The sequence below is a fragment of the Charadrius vociferus genome, unplaced genomic scaffold (assembly GCF_000708025.1).
Source record: "Charadrius vociferus isolate BGI_N301 unplaced genomic scaffold, ASM70802v2 scaffold308, whole genome shotgun sequence".
Lineage (NCBI taxonomy): Eukaryota > Metazoa > Chordata > Aves > Charadriiformes > Charadriidae > Charadrius > Charadrius vociferus.
In genome coordinates this window covers 962,787-975,061 of record NW_009649929.1, presented here as the reverse complement: position 1 = coordinate 975,061, position 12,275 = coordinate 962,787, and the positions used below count along the sequence as shown (strand labels likewise).

The window sequence follows — 12,275 nt, the reverse complement described above, 5'->3', positions numbered from 1 at the left end:
GCTTTCTGATTAGCTGTCAGACATACCTGTTAAAATGTCAGTGTATACAGGTACAGTATGACAGACATTCCAGAGACATTCATTGCATCACACACACACACACACTTTGTTACAGCAATAAGTCTAGACATAGCATTTACAGAGTTCAGCACTTCTTGTGAACTGATATTTGACTTCTGGCCCCATACCATACCCAAAGACGTGCAAAGTTCTTTAAATGCTTTGCCTGCTATGTATTGCTGTTAAAGTGAAGACCCTGCTAAAGCCAAGCTCACTGGCCTTCCCTTAGCAAACTAGTGCACCTCTTCAAAAAGCAACTAGCTCTGATCTCCCTATTTAAGGTGATAAAACTGAGTCAAGACAGCCCAATAAAATGGAAGAGGCAAGGAACAATAAACATGAGGGAGAACCCAACCATTCCATAAGTAATATAGCGATAGGGAAGCTCAACTTCCATGCGTTGTCTTGCTTTCCGTATGTCATCGTGTGGTATGCGAAATATTTTACATGCCAGTGGAATAGTGGCTTTTTTCATCGCTACTTTTGTTAACAACAGAACTATTACTCCAATCAACAACCGCAATATGGCTTTTCCAAACACAGTCACAGTGAGAGAGGAAAGAGATAAAGGTAATGTATTGGGAGGAGGATCTAGCTTTAGACCCATTATGTAGTTAATGTGAGAGCCACAGGCTACTCCAGCACCACAGCCCAGTATCTGAGCTGTGTCTCCACGGGATGTGCTCCAGGTGTCTAGAGTAAAAGAGAAGATGCCCAGGGCTAAATGGAGACTGATGATAATTAAGGGTGCGTATTTGTAAGTTAAGTTGAAGTTATCAATCAGGTCCACAACTGGATGGAAGACAATCAAGATGAGAATAGCATACAGAAATCCAGCAATAACATCCTGTTGAGAGAGAAAGATATGGTTTCAGTGTAATAACTATTAAAAAAAATAATTTAAGTTACATTAGCGTGGAGACAAGCCTAGTTGCTCTGTTGCCAAAAGCAACTTGTGGATTCCCAACTTTTCTCATTTACTGTACAAGACTACATCTTTTTTAAGTTAAAGATCAGGTAAGGAATTGCATTTGATCACCTATTAATAGGACATCTGCATCATGATCAGATGATAATTGATCATTAATAAAGCTACGATCAAATGATCCATGGTCAAACGAAGTTGTAGATCTACCTATCTGCTGGCTACAATGGTCCTTGTACAGGACTGGAGCATTCCAGCCTACGGACGGCACAAAGCTAGCTCAGCTGATTAAGTTCTGCCACCTTAGTTTGCTTTAACAGCTCACCAACACTGGGTTTAAGTGCCTGGGTGCCAACACACAGGCACGCCAGCAGCAACAGCTGCTAAGGCAGTCAAGGCCCATGGCGGCGAAGCATTACAGCAGCTTCGACTTTCCACTCCAGCTTCAGAATTAACAATACTGCAGGAATGGAGAACGGTTTCCAACTATTAAAGGAGAGGAAGAGGAAACTTCCGTGGCTTCATACTTGATTTTCAGTTTTATTATTGTTGTAAAAATTTCTTTTCTTAATTACAAGGTTACTGTAATTATTTTTTTAATTTAGCATTAAACTTCAGTTACTCTTGATTAATCACTCGGTTGCACAGAATTATCTGCAACTTTTATCACCTTTAGTTGGTAAGGAATTTGTTGAAAGCTTTTTAGATATCCAAACACTAGAAACCAGATCACCTTCATTCACATGCTTATCAACTTTTCCGTATAAGCCAGGAAGTGGGACTTTCGACGGCAATATTTGTACTGCTCTGTCTTCAATGAGTCATTTTCATTCACTTCCACTAATTGAATGCTTGGTAAAAACTCTAACACAATTGACTGATATGAAATTCAGACTTGCTCATTTCGGAAGCAGCCACAACAACTTTCTGCCATATCTGCCACTCTCCCCTCCCCCCCAAACTTAGGCACCATGGTTGATTTATATTACAGGTAACGTATCATTAAGTGTATTCACTCAAACACTATCAAGGATTCAGATCTGAAACTGCTGAATAACCTAGTCTACATGAGGCATTGCTATTTGTTTCATGACTTTGTTCTAAGATATTACCTGTCAGCTGAAACACCAGTTCATCCCATCGTCCTCCACACAAGTGGTTCTGACTCAGGAAGCCTCCTAATCACGAACACTAATCACTAATTCAGTTTTTCTGAGCTGCCTTATTTTCACATGCTCCTTTTACACTGTGTTCATCTACCAGCTTTGCTCCTCACTTACTGTTTTCTGTCTGTTAGCTAATCTCTTTCTAGCAAGTGATCCTCAAAAACCTCTTTCACCATCTTTATTAGTGGTCTTACACTCTGATTACTATTTTGTAGTGTTCTTGTTTTCCCATTGCATGCATTTGTGTTTCATTTTGAATTTCTTAACCCTTTTTAATAAATAAGTCTGTTTTTTAAAGATGACAACGTTGTTATTTGGTTTGTTAGAGTCTTGCGTAAGTGAAACCCTGGCATTTAGCGGGGCATTCTGAAATGCACATGCTTTGAGTAGCTGGAACACAAGTGGATATTAACAGCCACTCTCTCATCCTGCAAAATTATTTCTACTCTTTAAAGGAAACTTTAGTCTATGCTTTAGCACAGTCAATTTCTGCACTAAAACTACTAAACATCAGTTAAGTTTCAACCATGGATTGAACTTATGAAAGAAAAGTATAAATTAACAGAAGTTTCACATCCACTTTTAGCTATCAATTTTCCTGATGAAGAAATGTAAGTTTTCTCTTCCCATGCAGTAGGACATTGTAAAAAACAAATCTATATAATTTTTTACAACGCAGTAATTGTAAGTGTGATGAAGTTTACGAAATCAAAAGAACATTAAAATAAAAGTTTAGTAGGATTATTTTCTTACCAAAATTGAATGCATTCCCATATAAATTCGACTACAGCAAACCAAAGAACACCAGCAGAAGGCAAGGATGAGTCCAAACATAAGGGGATACTGATAGGGAAAAAAAAAAAAAAAGAGAGTTTATATTGGAATCTGGAAAAAAAAAAAATAAAATCAGTCTATAAGAATTCTATAATGAATTCCAATTGGAAATTGGAATTCCAACTTATACTTACCCTTTTGTTGCCATAGCCTACCCAAGCCTATTAGACCATCTCAAGTGAGTCCTCTTTTCATAAAGTCAAACCACTATTAAGTCAAACTTTTTTTTCCCCTTGTCCTCTTCTTTTGCATTCAGGATATATGAATTTCAGGGCATTGGTCCTATCTTTTCAGCCAAAGTAGTAAGAAGTTGATAGATCTTTATAGCAGTTAGTCTTGCCATGTTATGATATCCCAAATTTGCAATATGGGCAGAGACAAGCCTTGTGTTATAAACTGTGGAACAGTTTTACACTGGGTGAAGTGGCTATGTAATACACTAGTATTGTTAAAAATTATCCAGGCAAAATCTAGTAGCTTCACCTTTCTCCTGCAAAGGAAGAACTCAGAATAATTTAACAAATAAATTCAATTCCTTACACATTGTTTTAGAATTTCTGCAATCCTTGACTCAATCTCTGAGCATGAAACTCCTAGAATAGTAATCTTTTTTGTTCTCTGCAAACCTATATAAATTTCCTCTTACAATCCATATGTATTAAACAAAAACCATCAAATAATTATTTCCAATTATTTTCATCTTCTCATAGAAGGTTTTTTTATTAATAAGGACTATTTACCAGGAACAAACAAAATACTTTGTTTTAATAAGCACATATCAGCTATGTGTAGAAACTTAGTATTTGAACTTTCTTAGGTTTTGGATAAAAGTATGCTAATTCACATCTTGCAGCACAGTAAGAAATACTTTCCCAGTTCCATGTTGCAAAACGTTGCACAAGACAGGATACAGCTTCCTTTTTTCAGTATTAAAAATAATTATTAGTTCTATAAAAGAAGCAGTCACGAGGAAAAATGGCATGTTACCAAAATTGCTTCACTTCCTACATGAAAGCAATGATAAACACTTTCAATATAAACAGGCGCTTTAGGTATACTCGAATCTCAGAATAATAACTAAGAATTACAGGCAGTTTTCTTGCCCTTTCATGGGTAAACTACAGGGTAGAATCTCCAACAAATTAGAGAAAGTATCTTTACTCTTATTGGAGAAAGTTGTACGTCATCTGTGAAGGCCACTTAACAGATTGACAAGCTTCTAAATCAGTCTTTCAATTATAGGTTTGAGAAAAGATTATCAGTATTTTGCATTATTCCAACATTCTTTGAATTCTCAACTCCAGGACCACGTAGCATGACAAACCTAAAAAAAATTTCTCAAACTAACAGAAAATAGGAAGCTCACGTTTCACCTAAGAAACCAATTTCACATTAAAATCAATTCTAAATGCCCAGCTCACTGTTGTGTTACATCTAGTTTAATTCCTGTAGCAACATTTGTCTTTGTTTATACTACCTTCATCTACAAATTATATCTAAACACAATTACGTACTTAATGATTCATTTCTAACTGAAGTGATGAAGGAACAAATTCAGTTTCCTGCCTTTCAGAATTATGCTAATAATGGGCAATACACCAGTAACTAGGTCGTACTCAAGACATTATTGCACAGTTATCAGATGCTGACATTGTTATAGCAGCCACAAAAGTAATCTTTGTACGCTGTGCTGCAGCACCGGGATACATCACAAGTGTAGCCCCATCACTCATCCCCATTATGCCTCTACCATAATTTCCACTGATCTCAGGGTAGAAGTAATGCTGCCTGCTCCAGAAAGACACTCAAGCCACACAACATCCCTGCTTGGTGCTGCTCCACCCTTCCCCCAGAGGACTACCAAAGCAGAATTGCAGTATATACAGGGATAGGTATACCCTATATCCTCTGAAGTAGAGAGGAGCTTTTAGCACCTCTTTACACACTCCAGAAAATGAAAGCCTGGAAAGACAGACTTCTTGTTTGTCAGGGACTAGCAAGGGAAGATTTACTACCTCCAGAAGCAATGCAAGCCTTTTAACCAGAAAATTTAATAGCATCACAGTTACTCAGTGGTTGAATGAGCCTGCATGTGTTCACGCATGTCTCAAAAGCTTCAAATGTTTTTTTGCCCATCGCTTGATACTGTACATGCATTCTTGTTTCCTGGCGCACACATCTTTTGTGCTTTCAGGCTCCAATCAGGGGCAATGCTTTTCTTTAATAAATAAAGACTTATTCTGCGTTTCTGAAATAGCCGATAGAAACAGAAGCTGGAGCTTTAGCAGGAAGATCAATCAAGCGCCAGGCTCAGCAGGCTATAGCAGCTAATGATACTGTGGGTAAAAAGTTGGGATTACGGGGGAGATATCAGAGCTACTAAACAGCAAGACCCTAAGAACAAGGAGCATGGAGCAAAAGGTGTAAGCGAGAAGTCTTGTTTTAAGAGTCCTGGGCAGGTTGTTTTAAACAGCAGGGAGAGTAGGATAAATTCTCTAAGTGAAAAGAAATGCTTGCTCTCAGTTAGGCAGCCTCAAGGGAGGGGTGTTTGAAGAAGAGAACTGTCAGAAACCCCAGCTTTGAAGGAAATTTTGGAAAGAATATTTGGCTCTGTCATACCTCACTCTAATTCTGTTTTTAATAGTATTGAGAATAAATACCCACTAAAACATCTGAAAACACTGGCTAGTTTAGTTCCTCTGTAGCAAAGTATCTGTATCCAAAAGCTCAAACACTTCCCAATTATGTCCCTAATAAAAAAAAAATTATACATTTAACCCCGATTCATATATTCTTAAAGTAATGAAGACTTTTTAACTTAAACTCAGCCAGATTATTCTTACTGAAATAGCTTTAGCATGACCTGTCCAAAAATGTGTTTGAAGTATTAGGCACATACTAATTTATGGTATTTTTAATGCATGATAGTCATAATCACACAAGTCTTAAACGCAGTTTCTTTCCACCCAAGAGACCGTATTCACTACAGTATACCTAGCTGTACTTTATTTAGTCCACTATAAAAAAGCAGAAGGTTATACCCACACCTTCCTGCATTGCTCACATAACCAATCTGATTTTCTTCCCACAACCCCAGAACCCACCTGCAGAGCATCATCAAATGGTTTCGGTTGGAAGGGACATTAAAGACCACCTAGTTCCAACCCCCCTACCACAGACAGGGACCCCTTCCACTAGACCAGGTTGCTCAAAGCCCCATCCAGCCTGGCCTTGAACACCTCCAGGGATGGGGCCTCTACAACTTCTCTGGGCAACCTGTTCCAGTGCCTCACCACCCTCACAGTAAAGATTCTCTTCCTCATCTAAATCTTCCCTCTTTCAGTTTAAAGCCATTACACCTGGTCCTGTCACTACGTGCCCTTGTAAAAAGTCCCTCTCCAGATTTCCTGTAGGCCCCCTTTAAGTACCAGAAGGCTGCTATAGGGTCTCTCCAGCGCCTTCTCTTCTCCAGCCTGAACAACCCCAACTCTCTCAGCTTCTCTTCATAGGAGAGGTGCTCCAGCCCTCTGATCATTTTTGTGGCCCTCCTGTGGACCTGTTCCAACAGGTCTAGGTCCTTCTTATGTTAGGTGCTTCAAAGCTGGACACAGAACTCCAGGTGGGGTCTCACAAGAGTAGAGTAGGGGGACAGAATCACCTCCCTCGACCTGCTGGCCACGCTTCTTTTGATGCAGCCCAGGATGCCATTGGCTTTCTGGGCTGTGAGTGCACATTGCCAGCTCATGTTGAGCTTCTCATCCACCAACACCCCCAAGTCCTTCTCCTCAGGGCTGCTCTCGATCCATTCTCTGCCCAGCCTGTATTTGTGCTTGGGATTGCCCTGACCCACATGCAGGACCTTGCTCTTGGCCTTGTTGAATTTCATGAGATTTGCACAGGCCCATGTCTCTAGCCTGTCCAGGTCCCTCTGGATGGCATCCCTTCCCTCCAGCGTATCGACTGTACCATGCAGCTTGGTGTTGTTGGCAAACTTGCTGAGGGTGCACTCAATCCCACTGTCTATGTTGCTGACAAAGATGTTAAACAGCTCCAGTCCCAATACCGACCCCTGAGGAACACTACTCAAAGCTGTATGTACCCTTTGGGGTTCCATAGTTCACTGGCCTCCTTAGACACTAGCAGAAATCAAGCAGAGGAAACCCCCCTACTTCAACACAAATAACACACAGTACCCTGCCTCCTCCTTGACCTGTTTTCACTCATACATTTTAAAAGCAGACACTGGGTTCAAGAATTCCTAGAACATTGAAGTAGTAGCACCTGCTTAAAATCTGCCTTGAGGTGACAAGGTCACTGTATATTTTGCCCTCACAAGTAGGGATAAGCGTACAGGGTGACTAAAGGAGAATATTAACGCTCCCACATACCTTGTAGCTCAGCAAGAAGACCGCTCAGCAGCATGCCAAGTCATAAAACTACAGGGGACATCACCTTGATTCTTATTAAAAAAAGCTAATGCCAGAAATTTACTTCCAAATTTTTGTCTGAAAATAATGCAATATTGAGGTACTAGCAAGCATTTTCTAAATGTTGTTTCATCCAGCAAGTGACTGCCTGTATGTATTTTGCACACATACATTGGTTATACCATGGTTCTAAGTATCTGTAACCTCCCACTGCCTAGGCAGATAAAATCCTCATTGTTATGGTTTGAGAAACCCCTACCAATTTATTGTTGTTTAGACAATCATTCTGTCAGCTGATGACCCCTCCCCACCTGGGAAAGGGAATCAGGAAACATCAAGGAAACCTGGGGGGTTGAAATATAAACAGATTTAATCGACTAAGACTAGATAATTAACGTTAATAACACCAAACAATCAGTATTGATCCCAATACCAATACAAAATATACAAAGACTTTACTCTGCCAACTCTATCAGCATGAAGCTGTGCACTCCCAGCAGTGGACAGCAAATGTTGGACACCGTGAGCGCTACAGGAAGGGAAGGCCTCACGGGTCCAACACTAGGGCAAGAAGTTCTCTGGACTGCAGCCATCAAGGGAGAGACCACTTCGCAGCAAATTTCCTAATTTATATTGAATGTGACGTTCATGGTATGAAATAATCCTGTTGGCCAGCTTCGGTCAAGTGTTCAGGTCTCACTCCTCCTCATCACTGCACCTGGCAAGCCTGAAAACACCAAGACCTTGAAACCCAGACACCATAGTTGGCTATAAAGTAAATATTTTGCCAACTTCAGAGACTAGAGTCTTCTAAAAGTGCAGTCTTCCCAAGTATTAGAAGATAAGTTATTCCTGTGGACACTCCTAAATACCAAAACATATTCTATTAGTATAATGCCTTAAGACTATTAACATTTTTTATCAGCCCTGCTTTACAATAGTGGATTTCACAAAGCTTCTCTCCCAATCACAAATGAGTCTTCAAAAAAAAAAAAAAACCAAGCCACAACCAACCAGCTTTTACTATGTTTTCTACTTAAAAAAGGCACATTTTATGAAAAAATAATGTTAAAACTTTAATATAAACTAATATCACGCATTTGTGGAAGAAAGCCATAAGCACTCATTTTTTTAAAATATTTTCTTGCATCTCTTATTTTGGAAAATACTACATTCACAAATTTGAAAATTAACAGTTATTAATTACGCTTGAACTATAAACTTTTAGATCTTTTCTATACAGCTGTATATAGACACACTGACAATCTCTACTTAAATGAAAGATACTAAAGCAAGACTGCTGAATTCCAGCAATTTTAGTCCCACAGTTCTTTGCATGCCAGATCAGACCTACGGAGGCACAAAGGTTGTCAGAGATCACAGCTGGCAGAGGTAGACATAAAAAACAGGTTTCATTCTCTCAGCTTGTTCTTTCTGATCACAGAATTGACATATCTTCATTCTTGACCATACTCAGAGTCGCTTAAGAGTCAGATGTTCAGGAACAGCCCATTTTTGACACAAACATTTCAAACCCCACCTCCATGACATCAATTAAGACCATCCTATGTATATCCTCAAAAACTCATTATGCCTCCATAGCCACCATACCACCTCAAGAATTTTTCAGTATGGAGAATATTTATTGAACTGCATACTGCTTTCTTTTTTCTAAATTTAAAAAAAAAAGAAAAACAAACAAAACCAAACCAACTTGTGATTTGAAAATCTTAACCTTATCAAAAATTAGACACTCCCATAGTACTCAATCTGAACTTCAAAAATCCCACGTTGACTTAAAAATCCAACATGAACCTAGCATTTTTCTCCTTGAGAAAAGTACCCCACATTCCATATTAGATCAAATCACTGATATCCAGCTTGCACAAATATTTTTCTGAAGGCCAGAATAAAACTTGGATAATATGCATAACCATATAGTACAAATACAGTATCAGAAGATGAAGTGGAGGCAGATGGAATTGACAACAAGGCAGAGATTGGAGATAGAGACAAATGCAACATATAGATTGGAAAGATACCTTTGTTGACATTTTTGCTTTTGAATGGATATGTTTTTCTCATTAAGAAAAGTGTCCCAGTCTTAACGTACATAAGTAAAGGGACAGATCACCAAACATGTTATTAAAAAAGACACAAAAGATTAATTGATTTCTCAAATTCACATACTAAGTTAAATTAAAAGATAGGAATAAAGCAGATTGAGTAGACTACTCATCTTCTCTCAGGCCTCAATTTTGTTCTCATATCCAGAGTCTTGTTTTAATCAATTAAACCAAATTAAATGGTCATATTTGGAAAACAGAAGTGAAACTACTCCCAGTAAGTCTTTGAGAATTTTATGCCCTATGTTTTTAATGGAAAATTCCCATTTCTTTCAGTTACATCCTCCAGAAAGGGGCTTGCAAGCTTCTGACTGGATCACATAGAAAGCATTTCCCTCAAGTCCCTATCCTCCTCCCTCCCCTTAATCTGACTTTTTGCCAAGAGTCTTAATAACATAACCATTGTTTAAAAATGCTCATAAGGAAACAATCTGTCCTAAAAGCTTTGACCTAGGTCAGAAAATTCCTTCTTTCATAATGAAACATTCTTAAAACACACTCTAGATGCTTATTTCTTTACTTTTTAAAAAGCACATTCTACACCGGAGAAGTTTCCAGCATTCACAAAGGGTTCCAAACTAATTTTCTAATGTTTTCAGTACTCTACAGTATTACTCAATGAGCTTTTTTTAATTGTATCATAACTCAGAAGATCAGCTTGAGTTTGAGACAATTCTTTTGGGCCAGAGTTCACTGAAAGAATCCAAGCAGCACTTGCAGCATCATGCTTTCAATAAGATATCAGGGCTATGTATTGGCAACAGTCATATGAAAAGCTATAATCAATGTTTACAGGAATGACTGAGACACTGTTTGGCCAGATGAGTACAAAAAGCACTGCATATAAATGATTTCGTGGAAAGAGCAGAAGAAAAGGGAGAAGGGGATAGTTAAAAAGAAAAGACCACTTACAAGTCAATTTAGGAAAAACAAACAGACAAAAAACTGTCTTTTCAAAAGAAGCCAGGCAGTAAATAACACTGGTTAAGCTACATTTATCAACTATTTCCTTCTTTCTTCCACTGACCAACCTTAACATCAAACAGCATGAAAATTTGAGTGTGTTACATGTCATTACAAGAATCTCTTCTTAAAATTCCAAGATAAAGACTTCAATGCCAGCCCTGCAGGGAGTTAAAAGGTTTAATTTTCTGCTACACATCATGTGAAAAGAAATTAAAGAGTTACAATAGGAATTAGAAACTTTCACTTCCTTGCAGTCATCACAAAAAAAAATCCCTCCTTGAACACACCCAGCAACAATCACCTACAGCTCATTCTGCTTATGCCCCCAACACCTAAAAAATAGCTTTTCTGCAAACTGAATTTTTCTCAGGTTTAATCAACACACCCTATTTGAAAGTACGAGAAGTGATTTACATACGCTAAGAAAAAAAAAATGAGATGTAAAGTATTCTCTTTGAATCCTTTCTTCATCAGAAACTGTATCTAACCTTACAGCATTTATTTTTACATATTCCCCCCCAAGATCCTGCACATTAAAGATTTACTTACGCAAAACTGAAAAATGTATTTAATGCCAATCAACACAGTTTAATAGGACCAGCTGCTGTACACCTCTAACAGAGATCCCCCCCAATGGGATTTCTAAGAACTGGCTATGCTCTTTTCAAATTTCTAAGAGCATCTGAATCAAAAAGGCCACAGAACTTTTCCCAGCTTCCTACAGGCATTAGTATGGCCCACAAAAGAAGACTTTACAGCTCAAAAACACAAGACAAGGCCAGTGCTGACCCTCCAAATTTCCATTGCTCTTTCTTAAGAGCTCTACATTGTGCAGGCAATTCTGGGGTTTCAGATCATCCCTTCAGCTATGCTTCTCATGTCAGAAGTGGTTTTGTTTGATTGTTTTTTTTTAAGAAACACATGTAAGAAAACCAATTAGACAAGCACGCATCTCTTTGCCTAAGTTTCTTCACAACGTTTTAGCCAAAATCCATTTGGGCTTCTCCGAGATATTAGGCACCTCTTTCTGAAAGAAGTCTGCACTTGCTCTTATACACAGACTTTGTATATAAGAGATGGCCTCCTATGTGTAGCTTCCAGTTTTATCGCTACATCAATCTTGCTGATAATTCAATCCCTTCAACAAGGACAGACACTTAAAACTAGGATTTGCCCACTTTCTGTAAAATTCTCACTATAGCAGATTAGACTATTCATCCAACCCCAATAACCAATTATTCCCCACTCCCAGTGGGGATGTGAGAGAAGTTAGCCTTTTGAAATGAAAGAGCAGGTAGACAATTCTAGGGGTACTATTCAGTAATCAGAATCACAGAACGATGCAGATCTCCGAAATCCCAATACAGATCCCGTCAAACCCATCTCATTTGATTAGATTCATCTGCTTTCGTTGATAAAAGCAATAGTGTGGATTAAAGATTTCTGGAAGAGTGTTTGACCTGGTACCACATGACATTCTTACACAATTAGTACTATGGAGAGTCAGGACAGCACTAAGTAAATGAAAACTGAAAAATACTTTCAGGTGCGTCAGTCAAAGAAACCATTACAGAATAGATGCACTCTACTGTGGGTTTAGCAGTAGTGCTTATTAAGGTCACCATTACCATCAGTGGGGTGGAAAGACAGTCACTGTTGATAGGATTTGCATATAAAACACTTGCAGACAAGTACATAGAGAGGACAAGGCTGTCATAGTGATCTGAACTGCTTCAGAAGATAAGCCCATTCAAACAATGTTGGTCAATGT

General features: G+C 38.6%; 1 protein-coding gene across 1 annotated transcript in view; it reads right to left on the bottom strand.

The window, feature by feature from the left end:
• Window positions 1–355: 355 nt before the first annotated feature.
• Window positions 356–12,275, bottom strand: part of SGPP1 (sphingosine-1-phosphate phosphatase 1) — a 19,995-nt gene continuing 8,075 nt past the window's right edge. The window contains exons 3-4 of the mRNA XM_009891212.1: window positions 2,905–2,994; window positions 356–907 (exon numbers count right to left, since the gene is read on the bottom strand). Coding sequence (XP_009889514.1) covers window positions 356–907; window positions 2,905–2,994 — 642 coding nt within the window. The remainder of the gene's footprint in view (window positions 908–2,904; window positions 2,995–12,275) is intronic.